We start from the raw sequence: 17,480 nt of genomic DNA, 5'->3' as shown, positions 1-17,480 counted from the left end.
GTTGAGGGCCAAGGGCAGGGGTTTTGGGAATGTCTTGGAGGGTCAGTGAGAAGTTTTGGAAGGTCCAGACCCCCCCAGACCTATCAGAGCTGCCATGTGCTGCCTGCAGAAGACACTGACAGGGATCCGGGGCTTCGTGTTGGGTTCATCTTCCTTGTGCTGGGGATCAGCTTCTCCCTGTGCCAGAAAGGGAGTGGGTTGCTTGGGGTCCTGTCCCTACCCCCATGTGTGCCCTCCCAGGGGATCCCCCACCTCAGTGTCACCCCCTGTTCTCTCCCCACAAAGCTCCTGAGCCATCAGCAGCCATAGACCCTCTCTGTGGCCTTGGGCCCAGCATGAACCATCCACCCCCATCCCTGTGCTGATTTCAGAGGGGTGTCATGTCCCTACAGTCCCGGCTTTTAGTCTAACACCACCTGATTCCACTTTTCCCAGTAAAGCTTCCCAGTTCTTACCAGTTCAATTTATTAGGGGGCAGTGGGAAACAGACCTGGCGGGACCCCGCGGGAAGGAGGCGAGGTTGGAAGGAGCAGAACCAGCCCCAGGATGGATCAGTGGGGACTCCTGTGTGTCCCCTGTGACACTCACATGATACACAATTACAAGGAACAATGTTCCTCCACTCTTTCTCTGCCAAAAACATCCTATTGAAAGGTTTTCTGTCAACATTTTGCTAAAAGCTCCCAAATAAACTTCCTGCCAGAGCATCCTGCTGGAGCCTGCCTGCCATAAAGGTTCCTGCTGTTGGGCTCGTAGCTGCCTGCCAAAAATCACGTACAAACCTTTTGGAACACTATGAAAACTCAGAGAAGGCACCTTGAGAATTCAGGGAGGGAAAAGGAAAGAGAGCAAACCAGTTACCATAATGGAAAATCTCTCCCTAATTCCCCCTCTCTCACCTCCTCAGAAGGACCCCACTTTGCTCAGCCCAGAAAGGCTAAAACAGCTTCTCCTGAGCAACAACTCTACATATCCAAAGACAGCATTCCAAGCCTCTTGGGGCCAGAGATATCTATCAGAAGTACCAGAGAAACAGAAGGAAAACAAAAAAGGTAGAAACTGTTTTCCCCCACAGGGTATCTAAGGAAAAAAGTAGCTTCTGGTGGTAAGATTTTTCTTAGCTTCTAAAAGCAACCTTGGATTTAACCCAAACTTTTTCTATCTCTTTCTGCACCTCTTAACAATTAGATAAAAAATGAAAAAAAAAAAAAAAGAGAAAAAAAGAACCAAAAAAAAAAGAAACAGGTTTTGGTATAACCAACTAACTTGTAAAAGTTTTAATTTTGTTTGGAGAAAATATTTGAACCTAAAGTGTTGGGTTTTTTTTCTCTGCAGTATTTAAGCTGATGAAACACATCCACATTGGGAACTGCCCTGCAAGTGCTTGGAATATGGAAAGAGGTTTCAGAGCAGCTCACACCTCCTCAAGCATCAGTGGACAAAGTGGTTAAAGACTTGATAACCAAAATTCCTTGTGAGCCCTGTTTAGCAGAGACCTGATGACCCAAATTCCGGCTGATCCATGCTGGGCACAGACCTGGTGACCCACGTTCCAGGTGATCCATGCTGGGCACAGACCTGCAGATCCACATTCTGGGTATTCCATGCTGGGCAGTGCATTGGGTTAGCTAGACCAGGTTTTGGTAGTGGGAGGGGCTTCAGGGAGGGGTTCTGTGAGCAGCTGCCAGAAGTTTTTTCCATGTCCAGCACCTGACCTGACCCTTGAAGGTGAGGACGACCCAAATACTTTTTAATCCACCCCATGGGGAAGATTAGATTTACTTTATCAATATATCTGAAGATGTAGGGTTTAGAACAGTTCTGTGTGCATGGAAAGTAGGTTTGGAGCAGTTTTGGTTCTTGTCTGTAGTGATAGAAAAGCATAAAAATCCCACTTTCTTTTTCTAGCTCCAAGCCCAGCCTGTCCCCTCCAGGGGTGGGTTTTCCCCCCTCCGCTCCTCGGTGTTTCCATTGCCCATGGGTAGCAAAGCACCCACTGCTTTTTCAGCTGGAGAGTGTTGGAGCCATGAACCATCAACATTCCAGTCTCTCACAGCTTTGCACCCCAAAAGCTGAGAAGGATTGATCTGTCTCCTCAAAGCAGCTCTATCCCACTGAAAATAGCTCAATCCCACCTTAAAATTATTATTGCTTTTCTTATTTTCTCTATGGAATTCTGGGGCAGCCAGTGCCAAACCTCAGCTCTCAGCAGGCTGAAGCTTGGTCTTGCACTTCTGCCTTTGCTCAGCCAGAACATTATCAGTGTTTAATGAGTGTTTACCCTCCCTCACAGGAGAGAGGACACTGAACCCTTCCACAAATGCAGAAAACTAGTATAAAAAGTTCAGAGAATACTGAAAGAGAGAAATAACTTTTGCTCTCATTTGTCTTTCCATTTGCTTCTCTTCTGCTTTCCTATAATCAATGTTATCCACAACAGCAATTCTGTAGGTGATGGCCAAAAAAAAGCATCGAGAATGAGAATCATTTAATAAACCTAAATCCAAAATGAGTGATTTGAAACTCTCCCTGATGAGCACAGTTTAGGAAAAGGGCTCCTCAGTCCCTTAGAAATCTTGGCTGATGCTGCTCATTGTGTACCTGAAAATTTTAAATAAAAAATTAAAAATTGTCTTACATGTCCTAGTTCAGCAGGTGGGACCAGTTTATCCCTGTGTGAATGATCAAAGCTGTGTAATCCACACCCTCTCTTCATTTCCCAAAAGCTGTTAACAATGGAGCATTTGCAGCAGCTGCCCTGACCCCTCAGGCTGGGAGCTGGGTGGGAAAGACATCTGTGAGATAAGAGCTGGGATAACTCCCCTGCAGGGAGTCGTTAGCACCTTGACACCCAGCCTGAGGGGGCGTGGCTGCTAATGGGCCATCAACAGTTCCAAAATACCCCCTGACTTACAGAGTTAATCACCCATTGTGTGACTCCCCGCCCAGGGGGAGGGACTGGCTGCTCCCTGGGGTACATATCCTGGGGCAAGACCTCAGGGGACATTCGTCGGATTGAGAGGAGGACCAACACCTCGACAGGAGGAGACCACCACCTTCAACCAGTCTGTGACCACCACTCTCCACCAGACTGCAACTGTCAGCTGCACCAACAGGTTTGCCACTTTGGACTTTTCCTTTGGACTTGGGGGAGCCACACAGGGTTCAGCACAGGGGGTAAGAAACCCCTTTGTGCTTGTGCCCCAGGGGGCTGGGTTATACTGTAGGGCTTTTGTGGGTTAAACCCAATTTTTCACTTTGTGCCATTGCATTTCTTGTAATACTTTCATCAAATTGTAACTCTGACTTATAATCTCCTTTGTGTTGTGTTCATTTCTCCTGCCAGTTTCCCTTTAAACCAGCACACCTCCCCACTTGGAGCTTCCACCACCCTGTGGAAGGATCTAAGCTGTAATCATCACTGGGACAGGACCACAGACACCACTGGGTGAGGACCACTGCCTTGACTGCCTGTCCCAGCAGCACAGCCTGACTGCAGTGCTGACTCTCAAGGTTCCTGCCAGGGTTTTGGGGTGTGGGGAAGGTGAATCCTATGGAAGGGGGGCCATTCTGTCTCTGTGCTGTGGCCATGTGTGTTTTGTTGGAGGGGGAGGCTGGGCACTAACTTGACTGGACAGAGTGGGCTGGGTTTGGGAAGTTTCTCCTCCTGAGTTTGTTTAGCCCAGTTCATGAGTTGTTTTCAGCATTTCTTCTTGGTAAAGAAGATGTGTTTCTCCACTTTCTCTGCATTGCAGACACCTGAGTAGGGAATCCTGGGGCAGGAGACTTCTCTCCACGGTGACTCCCTCTTGCAAATTATCTCAAACTGGGACACGGGTGTCTTTCTAGAGATAGATTTGAGAGTAGGAACCCCCAACCAATATGCTAACATGTCGGTTTTTTACCCCAGAATAGGATTTCTCCTTTCCAAACATTGAAAGGATGCAGAAGGAGGCTGCGAGGAAGATGAAAATGCCCCGGGAGCCCCAGGCAGGTGAGGAGGAAGTCAGTGCCCCTTTGTCCCTCTCTTGTGCTGCATCTTCCAGCCCAGCATGGCCCCGGCTGCAGGACAACCCCGCTGCCGACGCCGTCCTGCCAGGGCCAAGGTTGGGGGGATGTCCTTGGCCTTCCCTGTGGGCCGGAGGCAAATGCCCTGAGTGTCCTTGTTCCTTCCTGCCCCAGACCCCGAGCTGAGCATGGAGAGCACGGAGAACCAATCCCCCGGGCAGAACTTCACAGCAGAGGCTGTTTTGAAAAGCTCCACGGTGCAGGAAGTCACGGGGGAGGAAAAGCCACGGCGATCCCACAGGAAGAGGAGCTCCAAGCCGAGCCAAGAGACACCCGAGGAGGAAACACCCAACGTGTCTGGGGAAGGCAGTCAGAGATTGAGCCAGAGCTCTGACCTGGTGGTGCAGCAGCAACTTCAGAGAAGGGAGAAGCGCTACAGGTGCTTGGAATGTGAGAAGAGCTTCAGCCAGAGCTCAGATCTGATTCGTCATCAGCACATCCACACTGGGGAACGGCCTTACACATGTGAGGAATGTGGGAAGAGCTTCAATCAGAGCTCCACCCTTAAGCAACACAAGAAGATCCACACTGGGGAATATCCCTACGAGTGTTCTGAGTGTGGGAAGAGGTGTCGGACCAGCTCCAATCTCCTCGTGCATCAGCGCACACACACGGGGGAGAGGCCCTTCTGCTGCACCGACTGCGGGAGGAGATTCAATCAGAACTCCCACCTCATTACTCACCGGCGTATCCACACTGGAGAGAGGCCTTATCTTTGTGGGGAGTGTGGGAAACGCTTTAGGCAGAACTCTGAGCTTGTCATCCACCACATGATCCACTCTGGGGAGAGGCCCTACGAGTGTTCTGAGTGTGGGAAGACGTTTCAGACCAGCTCAATTCTCCTTGTACATCAGCGAATACACACCGGGGAGAGGCCTTTCCGCTGCACCGACTGCGGGAAGAGATTCAATGTCAACTCCAGCCTCATCACCCACCGGCGTATCCACACTGGAGAGCGGCCATACAAGTGTGACGAGTGTGGGAAGAGCTTCACCCAGAGCTGTAACTTGACCACACACCAACGCACCCACCAGTAAGGGAAGCCCTGTGCGTGCCCCAAATGTGGGAAGAGCTTTATCTGCTGCTCCAACTCCATCACCCATCTCCAGAGCCACGTTTTGAACAGAACTCATGAACCACATTCCCCGTGATCCACGTTAGGAACACACCTGGCTGGTGTTCTCCTCATCATCCTGGTTCTCTGTGGGCACTTGAATTCACAAAGGGGGAGGAACATCCATGGTGTCATGGGTTTTGTTAGGCCCAGATTTAGGCTGTGTTTTCTAGTGTAGGCCTTGGACAATCAGCTGACTTGAACCAGGTCAGGCCAGTTGACTTCTACAGGCCAATGATATTGCCTACCATATTCTGACATCATCTCAGATAGAAAAAGAGAGGGAGGAGGGGTCTTCCTTCTTCTTCCTGCTGGATGAGCAAAAACTTGGGGTGAAGCTCAGAGCTCCTTGGGAGAAACCAAGGCCCTCCAGCATTTTATTATCTTTTCTAGGGAAGTAGAATTTTTTTCTTATTGTTCTTGCTACCTTTTATTCTTAGTGTGTAGTTTGTATTTTATTTGGGTTTTACTTTTTCTCTCTATTCTGTTTAATACACCAAAATCTACTGAACTATCATCTGCTGTTTGTTTGTTGGGGTTTTTTTGGGGTGGGAGGAGGGTGGGGGAGGAGGAGGGACTTTTCCTCTGAAATGCTTAATTGGCATTTTGCTAAGTCAGAATCATCCCACGTGGGGACACAGACTGATGTGTGAAATTCATTGGGAAGGGGGATTTGCTGACTTTTGAACTTAAAAATCTCCCCTGCTCTCACTTAGTTCTTCTGGTGGCCAAAAGCAATCCTGAATGGCGTTTGAGATATTTTCCAAACTAAATAATTCTATAATTTTAATTCTCTAAAGGCCACCCAACCCAACCCCATATACATTCACATGATTCGGGGTTTTTGTCTTTTTTAAGAATATTTTATTTGATCCATCTCCATCTCTTAAAATCACCTGAAATTGAAGTTTAAATAAAGAGATCTAACAAAGACATCTAAATTTCCATCATTCTCTTGGGAATTGGGGCAGGAATTTGGGGTTCAAAGGGATATTCAGGAAGATTTCAGGGTTCTGTTGGGATTTGTGGGAGTTTTCACCCAAACTGGAGGTGTCCAGACTGATTGACATTTCTCCATCATTTTGCAGTCCAATATCTGAGAGGGATTGATCTGTCAGCTCATAACACCTCAATCCCACCCCAAAATGGCTCCATGCCAACTTGAAATGACTCAATCCCATTCCAAAATGGTTTCATCCAATTTGAACCCACTTGGGGGAGTCATCAGCAGGAGAAGGGATGCTACAAACCCAGGGACGATGGGATATAATTGGGAGGGCTTGGATGCAAATTGGGAGGGTTGGGATGGGACTTGAAGGGGAATGGAATGGGATTTGGGAAACATGAGATGGGGTGTGTTGAAAAACTGAGGGAGCTTCTGTGGTGCCCTCCTGTCCTGAGGAGGGTAATGTGAGGGAGTGTGAAGATCATGTGACATCAGCACTTGGAGTGGGAACCCACAGAGAGGGACACAGGGAACTCTTTCTGAGGGGATTCTGCTGCTTTGCAGCAGTTCAGGGGCTTTAAATATCTTTTGAAGATTTCGCTCCTCTTTTTCTTGGGCTGAGTTGACCCTCTTGCAATCGGGGGGATGAGATGACCCTATTGACAGAAAAATCCTGCTGTTTTATATCTTGTTTAGGGGTTCTAAATGGCTCTTGGGAGTCCCCCCACACTCATTCTGGGGGTTGCAGTGACTCCATGACTCCATTGGGAACTGAGGGGGGTTATAATCCCCAATTCTGAGGTGTTAGAAGTGGCTTTGTTGGGGACCCACATTTCATTGACATCTGACCTGTAGGAGGGTCCCTCCCCTTCCTCCAAACCTCTTGGGGTGGGGCTGGAACTCCTCCCCACACTGGGAGCATCCACAGTATTTTTTGGGGGTATGAGACTCCTTGTTCACTGGGATCAGCCCAGCTGGTGTCACAGAATGCCAGAATGTGCTTAGTGAGAATGGACCCCGAAGGATCATGGAGTCCGATCCTAAGTCCTTCACAGTCCCATCCCCAAGAGTCACACCCTGTGCCTCAGAGCATTATCCAAACACTCCTGAAGCTCTGGCAGCCTTGGGGTTGTGCCCACTGCCATGGGGAGCCTGTTCAGTGCCCACCACCCTCTGGGGGAAGAACCTCTCTCGAAGATCCAACCTAAGCCTGCCCTGACACAACTCCAGGCCATTCCCTGGGTGCTGTCCCGGGTCCCCACAGAGCAGAGATCAGTGCCTGCCCTTCCTCTGCCCCTGCCCAGCAAGTTTTACTTGCAATGAGGTGTCTCCTCTGTCTCCTCTTGTGCAGCTAAAGACAACAAGTGCCCTCAGCTGCTCCTCACACACATCCCCTGCAGGCCCTTGCCCATCTTGATTTCCTCCTTTGGACACTCTGCAATGGCTCAATCTCTTATATCTCTTTTAGTGCCCCAATATTGCCAGGGGCATAAATGCCATGCCTGAGGGTTCCCAGGGGCCATTGTGACACTGCAGGGCCTTCTGGAACCCAGGGGCCACTGTGACACTGCAGGGCCTCATGGAACCCAGGGGCCACTGTGACACTGCAGGGTCTTCTGGAACCCAGGGGACATTGTGACACTGCAGGGCCTTCTGGTACCCAGGGGACATTGTGACACTGCAGGGCCTCATGGAACCCAGGGGACTTTGTGACACTGCAGGGTCTCCTGGAACCCAGGGGACAGTGTAAAACTGCTGGAACCAAGGGCACACTGTCACAGACACACAACCAGCCAGCCCTGCCCAGCTCTCGGCAGCAGCACAGAGGGCACTGCCCACCCCAGGCACCGCTGGCGCCAAAGAGGAGCCTCATTGACCTCTCTGTGTCCAAGAGCAAAAGCAGTCACAGAACTGGCACAAGGGGCAGCTGCTGCTGCTCCTCACTGTGCCCAGCAGGGCACACACACGCACCCCCCGGCACAGCAGGAGGCATGTCCAGATGCTCCTGAGACAGCACAGGGCACCCCTGTGCCACTCCAGGCCTGCACAACTCCCTCTGCCCCGCCATCACCTCAGGCTGCTGCCCTGAACCTCCGGGGTTGCTCCCTGTCACTTCTCATCCTGAAATTGGAGGTCAGGACTCCAGCAGATCCCTTCTCTGCTCCGATTCTTGATGGTGCCAAATGCCCTGTGGGGTGGGTACAGCAATGGCAGCAGAAGAACTGGCAGCACAGGGGAAAACCCATCTGAGATGCTGGTTTTTTGCAAAGGTATCAGTGCCAGGGTGGAGCACCTCCTGTGATGGTGTGTCATGGGAGTGCTCCTGTACCCAAGAGTCAGGCCCCTGAAGAACAGCAGAACAACCATCAGGTGGCTCAGGCTGCTGTCATTGAAGGGGCTCAGGTGCCTTGGCATTGGCAGCACAAGGGGGAATTATTTCTGGCTCCCTGGGCCCAGGACACCTCGGGCCATCAAGGCAGAGATGGAACATTTGGATGGGCTTGTGATTGAGGGGTGGGCTTAGCCATGGGCACTGTTGCACAGGGTATCCATGAATGTGAAATGTGCTGCAGTTACACAGGCCAAGCAGGTGGAGCGTCTCTGGGATGGAGGATGATGACTGGAATAGAAATAAGGGCAGGCCTGGCTGACTGACTATCACACTGCCCCAAAACCTTCACAGCAAGGGTCACGTGCTTATGGTGGTAGAAAAATCACAGGAAAGCTGGAAACATCCCCTGTGTCCCATGGAACTACCTGGAACCCTGTCCTGGGACTGGAGGAGGAAATTTGATGGTGACATGAAACCCCTGAAAGAATTGAATCAGACCATGGAACTCATTTCCAAAACAACCTGACAGACACCTGGGTCCAAGACCCTGGCTCTGAGTGGGTGAATCCCATGCCCTGCCATGCAGCAGCTTCTGGGAAGATCCAAGTGTGCAATATAGGGGGAAAGAGCACATGGAGGGCAATGGGTGGTGGGACCTGCAAACATTGGGATGCACATTTAGCAAAGGCCACCTGGTCAGTCCACGCTGGGGGAATCTGCCAATAACATTGAGTCTGCCCAATCAAAATGTTTAGGGTTGTTCCTCTCACAGGCCAAGGCAAACCCACCAGGGATTGCTTTTGTTCCAAGCCCTGGGTGCAATTGAGGAGTGATGTGGGAGGAGAGGAACTCTGCTGTGTGCCCTGAGGGGACTGGATTTGGGGTGAGAATGGCCAATGGATTAATTCTATGGCATTGATAACTATCCAACACTGGGCATTATCCCTTCTGTGCTGGCTGGGTGAGCATCATCCCCCTGAGCACCTCATGCCATCAATCTCACCCACAGCTCTTCTGGACATCTCAGCCTTGATATACCTCTGATCATTGTCCTCACCTCAAGGAAGAGGGAACTGTTCTAAAACTGGCCTAGTGCAGCACTGCTGGAATCAGAACTGACTCCAATGTACAACCTGCAACAGTCCAGCACCCCACACCAGCTTTGCTTCTTGAGAGACTGTTCCCAGGGATGGAGGCCAAAGTCATGGCCTGAGTGAACTCAACAGACACTTTTGTGGCCATTTTATGACCTCCTGACAGAGCTGTTCATTTTCCTAGGGGAGTGATGTCTGTGTGTGTGTCTATCAAAAGAGAGAACTGGGCAAGGTGATGAGGAATTGGAAGTGTGAGACCTGGCATGACATAAAAGGGATGGAGTAAGGGCTGGACATTGTCCTGCTTTCAGCTGGGATGCAGTTAATTCCCCTCAAGAGCTGTTTTGGATTCAGAAGGAGAATATTTTTGATAACACACTGATGCTTGGTTGTTTGCCATGTCATGTTTATACCAAGTCAAGGACTCTGTTTTGTTGTTTCCTTTGTGTCTCCTGCTCTGCCATGAGGAGGTTCCCAAAATAAAAAAGCTGGGAGAGCTGAGCTGAACTGGCCAAAGAGTTATTGCACAGCACAACATGTCATGCCCAGTATATAAACTGGGGATAGTTACCCAGAAATGGCTGACGGGGGTTTGGGAAGGGGAGTCTGGCATTGGTCAGTGGGTGGTGAGCAATTCCATTGTGTAACACTTGTATTTTCTCCTTTTATTATCATTACTATATATTATTTACCATTACTATTGTCCTTTATTTTGATTTCAAATATTGAACTGTTCTTACCTCAACCTACAAGTTTCACTTTAATTGCCCTCCCCATTCCACTGGGCTGGAGTGGGGAGAGAGGGGAGGCTGAGCGAGTGTCTTTTTGGGGCTTCACCTCCAGCTGGGCCCCAAACCAAGACACCAGGGAGTTCTCCCTGCAGGCACAGAAATGCTCCCTTGCTCTTCTCCAGGGCATCCCCTTTCCCAGGTGAGTGTGTCCACTCCAGCCTGAGCAGTCGGTCCTGGCTCCCACCCTGTGATCCCTGCAGGGCCCTGAGCTGGAAGTGCTGCCCTGCAGAGGGAGGGGCTGTGCTGTCCTGGGGCCATATCACAGGTCCAAAGGGAAAGAAACTTGAGGAAAAGCAAAGGACAGGGAGCAATGAAGACAGATTCCTCTGACAAAGTCACACCAGTTTTCAGATAAATCTCCCTCAGATAGAAATGCATTTCCTTCTCTGGTCAGTGCTGGGTGAGGGTGGTGTGAGCAGCAGGAGCTCTGCCCATGTGCTGCCAAGGCCTCAGCTTTGCTCTGCTGCACTGGGGACATGGAGCTTCTTTGTGACAGCTCTGACCACCAGGAGGCAGGTGAAATGTAACACACCATTTATAAAAATATCAGGCTTTGTCCTCCTGACTCTGCAGCAGAGAGTCTGAACATGTCCTTGGAATAATTTTCTCTGTGTTTTTATATTTTCAACCACAATTCATGGAGAATATTCTACCTGAAGTTATAAATTTTCATGCTTTTCACTGAAAATATGAAAAGCCTTGAAACAAGGAAAGATTTAAAGGCACTCAGCTCTCTGTGGCTCAGAGCAGAGCCAGGAGAGCTGCCGTGTCCATCACTCTGTTTCCCATCTGCTCTGAGCTTTCCCTCGTGCTCCATTCACATTGAGTTCACACCAAGAATTCTTGAAAACCATAAACCTACAAGTGCCTGTGCTGTGCTGAGAGCAGGGCAGTGCTGCTTCCAAGGGCAGATCTGCGACATCTCCTCAGTGCCAGCCCAGAGGTGCAGCTGGGATAGACAGTGCAGGATAAGAGGCTTCCTGGAAAGAAGACCCTGATTTATTCACCTTTTGGAGAACCAGATTTGCAGTTGTATTTCATCCTCCAGAACTGAAATATTGATTTGTATGTGCCATGGCCAAGCCAGACATGCCAGGTGAGAAGATTGAAAGAACAGGATGCTTCCGTTTCACGTAAGGTTCTGCTTTAATGCCCTCCCTGAAATGTGCCCTGGGAACTGTCTGGGGTTGATGTGGGGGCTGTGAGCAGTCCCAAGCCCTGCAGCAGCCCCTGAGCAAGACAAGGAGGCCTCCAAGGGGCTGCTCCTTCCCTACAGCCCTTCTCCCCACCCCTGTCAGCAGCTCCCTGGGCAGGCTGAGAGCTGCCCCTGGCAGGCAGCAGAGTCCCTGCCCCAGCACAGCACCCTGGGCTGCAGGACCCTGCTCTGCCCCACAGCCCTGGGCACTCTGGCTGCACCCCCCGGCTCCACAGCTATTCCAAAGTGCCTCCCAACAGCCCCCTCCTCAGACATCCCATCAGCTGGAGCTGGGCAGCTTTAGGAGATGGCTCCAGGAGCTCTCCAGGGCAGAGGGCACGGCTCCAAGGCGACAGAGCTCCAGGAGTGTTTTGATGATGCTCTTGGGTACAGGGTGTGACTGTTGGGGATGGGCCTGTGCAAGGCTGAGGGCTGAACTCCATGATCCTTGTGGGTCTCGTCCCACTCAGCACATTCTGGCATTCTGTGACACCAGCTTTGCTTGTCCAGGTTCACCAGGAGCTCCATCCCCCTAAAAAGAACTGTGGGTGCCTCCTGTTTGGGGAGGGGTCCCAACCCCACTCCAGCAGACCTGGAGACAGGGGGGATACACTCCTGCAGGTGGGATGTACATCCAATGTGGTTCCATTAGAAGCTTCTTGTAACACCTCAGAATTAAGGGATTATAACCCCCCTCAGCCCCCAGTAGAGCCAGGGGGTCACTGCAACCCCCAGAATGAGGGGGGACTCCTGTCTGATCTCCGTGCCTGGCAGGGTTATGGAGGAGTTAATCCTGAGTGCAATCACACAGCACCTTCAGGGTGGACAAGGGATTAGACCCAGCCAGCAGGGGTTTAGGAGGGGCAGGTTCTGTCTGACCAACCTGATCTCTTTCTACAATCAGGTGACCCACCTGGTGGATGAGGGGAAGGCTGTGGATGTGTCTGTCTGGACTTCAGCAAGGCCTTTGATACTGTCTCCCATAATATACTCCTGGAAAAGCTGGTAGCCCATGGCTTGGACAGGTGTACCCTCTCCTGGATTAAGAGCTGGCTGGAGGGTCGGGCCCAGAGAGTGCTGGTGAACGGAGCTGCATCCAGCTGGCGGCCGGTCACCAGTGGTGTCCCCAGGGGTCTGTGTTGGGTCCAGTCCTGTTTAACATCTTTAGTGATGATTTAGATGAGGGGATTGAGTCCATCATCAGCAAATTTGCTGATGACACCAAGTTGGGAGGGAGTGTCGACCTGCTGGAAGGCAGGAGGGCTCTGCAGAGGGATCTGGATAGACTTGAGAGATGGGCTGATTCCAATGGGATGAGGTTCAACAAGGCCAAGTGCAGGTCCTGCCCTTTGGCCACAACAACCCCCTGCAGCGCTCCAGGCTGGGCACAGAGTGGCTGGAGAGCAGCCAGGCAGAAAGGGACCTTGAAGTACTAATTGACAGGAAGCTCAACATGAGTCAACAGTGTGCCCAGGTGGCCAAGAAGGCCAATGGGATCCTGGCCTGTATCAAAAATAGCGTGACCAGCAGGACCAGGGCAGTGACCCTAACCCTGTACTCTGCATTGGTGAGGCCACACCTTGAGTGTTGTGTTCAGTTCTGGGCCCCTCAGCTCAGAAAGGATATTGAGATGCTGGAGCGAGTCCAGAGAAGAGCCACAAGGCAGGTGAAGGGACTGGAGCACAAGTGCTGTGGGGAGAGGCTGAGGGAGCTGGGGGTGTTCAGCCTGGAGAAGAGGAGGCTCAGAGGTGACCTCATCACTGTCTATAACTACCTGAAGGGAAGTTATAGCCAGGTGGGGGGTGGTCTCTTCTCCCAGGCACTCAGCAATAGAACAAGGGGGCACGGGCTCAAGCTCTGCCAGGGGAAATTTAAGTTGGATATCAGAAAAAAATTTTTTACAGAGAGAGTAATCAGGCATTGGAATGGGCTGCCCGGAGAGGTGGTGGATTCACCATCCCTGGAGATCTTTAAATGCAGATTGGACGTGGCGCTGGGTGCCATGATCTAGTAAATGAACTAGAGTTGGACCAAGGGTTGGACTCGATGATCTTGGAGGTCTTTTCCAACCCAATCGATTCTATGATTCTATGATTCTATGATATGGAAGTCAAATGAACTAAGTCAGGTAAATGAATAGGCCATAAAAAGGAAGTTCTGGAGTTGTATTACTCTGTCCATTTAAGGGGGGGAGCAGGACTCAGTGCCTTGGATGCTCCTCTGAATGCAATTCCAGAAATGTCTTCATACAGAGCATTCAACTCTACCATAAAATCCTGCCAAGTAATTACATCCATGGAGGAAAGTCAATTGTTGGGAATCCTGACTTGCTTTTGGAGGTCTCAGGAGCTCCCAGTAAAACAAATCCCTGAAGCTGAGAGCTTTATTAAAGTAGCTGAATCCACCCAGCACAGAACCTTCTACAGTTCATGGTCAGTTAATCCCAGTCCCTCCCAGTGCTCCTCCATCCCCTTCTGGTTCATCCCAGTCTCTCCCAGTGCTCCTCCATCCCCTTCTGGTTCATCCCAGTCCCTCCCAGTGCTGTCCCAGTGCTCCTCCATCCCCTTCTGGTTCATCCCAGTCCCTCCCAGTGCTGTCCCAGTGCTCCCCCAACTCCTCCCAGTTCATCCCAGTCTCTCCCAGTGCTTTCCCAGTGCTTCCCCACTGCCCTCCTCGTTCAACCCGTCCCTCCCAATGTCTTCCCAGTGCTCCCCCAACTCCTCCCAGTTCATCCCAGTCTCTCCCAGTGCTTCCCCACTGCCCTCCTCGTTCAACCCGTCCCTCCCAATGTCTTCCCAGTGCTCCCCCAACTCCTCCCAGTTCATCCCAGTCTCTCCCAGCGCTGCCAACTCCAGCAAGTGCTGGGCTGAGCCAGTGCCTCCCAGTACCTCCCCGTGCCCTCCCAGTGCTTGCCCACCCTCCTCTCAGTTCATTCCAGTTCCTCCCAGTGCCCTCCAAGTGTTCCCCCAACCCCCTCCCAGTTCATCCCAGTCCCTCCCAGCTCTGCCACCTCCAGCAAGGGCTGGGCTGAGCCAAGCCAGTCCCTCTCAGTGCTCTCCCACTGCCTTCCTAGTGCTCCCCCACCCGCTCCCAGTTCATCCCAGTGCCTGCCAGTGCCCTCCCAATGCTTCCCCAACCCCTTCCCTGTTCATTCCAGTCCCTCCCACTGCCTTCCCAGTTCTCCTCCATTCCACTCACAGTTAATCCCAGTCCCTCCCAGTGCTGTCCCAGTGCTCCTCCATCCCCTTCTGGTTCATCCCAGTCTCTCCCAGTGCTGTCCCAGTGCTCCTCCATCCCCTTCTGGTTCATCCCAGTCTCTCCCAGTGCTGTCCCAGTGCTTCCCCACTGCCCTTCTGGTTCATCCCAGTCTCTCCCAGTGCTGTCCCAGTGCTTCCCCACTGCCCTCCTCGTTCAACCCGTCCCTCCCAATGTCTTCCCAGTGCTCCCCCAACTCCTCCCAGTTCATCCCAGTCTCTCCCAGTGCTTTCCCAGTGCTTCCCCACTGCCCTCCTCGTTCAACCCGTCCCTCCCAATGTCTTCCCAGTGCTCCCCCATCCCCTTCTGGTTCATCCCAGTCTCTCCCAGTGCTGTCCCAGTGCTCCCCCATCCCCTTCTGGTTCATCCCAGTCTCTCCCAGTGCTGTCCCAGTGCTCCTCCATCCCCTTCTGGTTCATCCCAGTCCCTCCCAGTGCTGTCCCAGTGCTCCTCCATCCCCTTCTGGTTCATCCCAGTCTCTCCCAGTGCTGTCCCAGTGCTCCCCCAACTCCTCCCAGTTCATCCCAGTCTCTCCCAGTGCTTTCCCAGTGCTTCCCCACTGCCCTCCTCGTTCAACCCGTCCCTCCCAATGTCTTCCCAGTGCTCCCCCAACTCCTCCCAGTTCATCCCAGTCTCTCCCAGTGCTTTCCCAGTGCTTCCCCACTGCCCTCCTCGTTCAACCCGTCCCTCCCAATGTCGTCCCAGTGCTCCCCCAACTCCTCCCAGTTCATCCCAGTCTCTCCCAGTGCTGTCCCAGTGCTTCCCCACTGCCCTCCTCGTTCAACCCGTCCCTCCCAATGTCGTCCCAGTGCTCCCCCAACTCCTCCCAGTTCATCCCAGTCTCTCCCAGTGCTTCCCCACTGCCCTCCTCGTTCAACCCGTCCCTCCCAATGTCTTCCCAGTGCTCCCCCAACTCCTCCCAGTTCATCCCAGTCTCTCCCAGTGCTTCCCCACTGCCCTCCTCGTTCAACCCGTCCCTCCCAATGTCTTCCCAGTGCTCCCCCAACTCCTCCCAGTTCATCCCAGTCTCTCCCAGCGCTGCCAACTCCAACAAGTGCCGGGCTGAGCCAGTGCCTCCCAGTACCTCCCCATGCCCTCCCAGTGCTTGCCCACCCTCCTCTCAGTTCATTCCAGTTCCTCCCAGTGCCCTCCAAGTGTTCCCCCAACCCCCTCCCAGTTCATCCCAGTGCCTGCCAGTGCCCTCCCAATGCTTCCCCAACCCCTTCCCTGTTCATTCCAGTCCCTCCCACTGCCTTCCCAGTTCTCCTCCATTCCACTCACAGTTAATCCCAGTCCCTCCCAGTGCTGTCCCAGTGCTCCCCCATCCCCTTCTGGTTCATCCCAGTCTCTCCCAGTGCTTTCCCAGTGCTTCCCCACTGCCCTTCTGGTTCATCCCAGTCCCTCCCAGTGCTTTCCCAGTGCTTCCCCACTGCCCTCCTCGTTCAACCCGTCCCTCCCAATGTCGTCCCAGTGCTCCCCCAACTCCTCCCAGTTCATCCCAGTCTCTCCCAGTGCTTTCCCAGTGCTTCCCCACTGCCCTCCTCGTTCAACCTGTCCCTCCCAATGTCTTCCCAGTGCTCCCCCAACTCCTCCCAGTTCATCCCAGTCTCTCCCAGTGCTTCCCCACTGCCCTCCTCGTTCAACCCGTCCCTCCCAATGTCGTCCCAGTGCTCCCCCAACTCCTCCCAGTTCATCCCAGTCTCTCCCAGCGCTGCCAACTCCAGCAACTGCTGGGCTGAGCCAGTGCCTCCCAGTACCTCCCCGTGCCCTCCCAGTGCTTGCCCACCCTCCTCTCAATTCATTCCAGTTCCTCCCAGTGCCCTCCAAGTGTTCCCCCAACCCCCTCCCAGTTCATCCCAGTCCCTCCCAGCTCTGCCACCTCCAGCAAGGGCTGGGCTGAGCCAAGCCAGTCCCTCTCAGTGCTCTCCCACTGCCTTCCTAGTGCTCCCCCACCCGCTCCCAGTTCATCCCAGTGCCTGCCAGTGCCCTCCCAATGCTTCCCCAACCCCTTCCCTGTTCATTCCAGTCCCTCCCACTGCCTTCCCAGTTCTCCTCCATTCTACTCACAGTTAATCCCAGTCCCTCCCAGTGCTGTCCCAGTGCTCCCCCATCCCCTTCTGGTTCATCCCAGTCTCTCCCAGTGCTGTCCCAGTGCTCCCCCATCCCCTTCTGGTTCATCCCAGTCTCTCCCAGTGCTGTCCCAGTGCTCCCCCATCCCCTTCTGGTTCATCCCAGTCTCTCCCAGTGCTGTCCCAGTGCTCCCCCATCCCCTTCTGGTTCATCCCAGTCCCTCCCAGTGCTGTCCCAGTGCTTCCCCACTGCCCTCCTCGTTCAACCCGTCCCTCCCAATGTCTTCCCAGTGCTCCCCCAACTCCTCCCAGTTCATCCCAGTCTCTCCCAGTGCTTTCCCAGTGCTTCCCCACTGCCCTCCTCGTTCAACCCGTCCCTCCCAATGTCTTCCCAGTGCTCCCCCAACTCCTCCCAGTTCATCCCAGTCTCTCCCAGCACTGCCAACTCCAGGAACTGCTGGGCTGAGCCAGTGCCTCCCAGTACCTCCCAGTGCTTGCCCACCCTCCTCTCAGTTCATTCCAGTTCCTCCCAGTGCCCTCCAAGTGTTCCCCCAACCCCCTCCCAGTTCATCCCAGTCTCTCCCAGCGCTGCAACCTCCAGCAGAGGCTTGGCTGA

General features: G+C 52.8%; 2 protein-coding genes across 2 annotated transcripts in view; one reads left to right on the top strand and one right to left on the bottom strand.

The window, feature by feature from the left end:
• Positions 1 to 17,480, top strand: part of LOC139684162 (uncharacterized) — a 1,455,962-nt gene that overhangs the window by 948,813 nt on the left and 489,669 nt on the right. Inside the window, 1 exon segment of the mRNA XM_071579763.1 lies at positions 4,430 to 5,101. Within this exon segment, the coding sequence (XP_071435864.1) occupies positions 4,430 to 5,101 (672 nt within the window).
• LOC139684161 (uncharacterized) overlaps positions 1 to 17,480 on the bottom strand; it is a 1,434,678-nt gene that overhangs the window by 988,961 nt on the left and 428,237 nt on the right.

The sequence above is a fragment of the Pithys albifrons genome, chromosome 33 (assembly GCF_047495875.1).
Source record: "Pithys albifrons albifrons isolate INPA30051 chromosome 33, PitAlb_v1, whole genome shotgun sequence".
NCBI classification, from domain to species: Eukaryota; Metazoa; Chordata; class Aves; order Passeriformes; family Thamnophilidae; genus Pithys; species Pithys albifrons.
The sequence above is the reverse complement of the archived record's forward strand: the minus strand, read 5'-3'. Positions and strand labels throughout refer to the sequence as shown.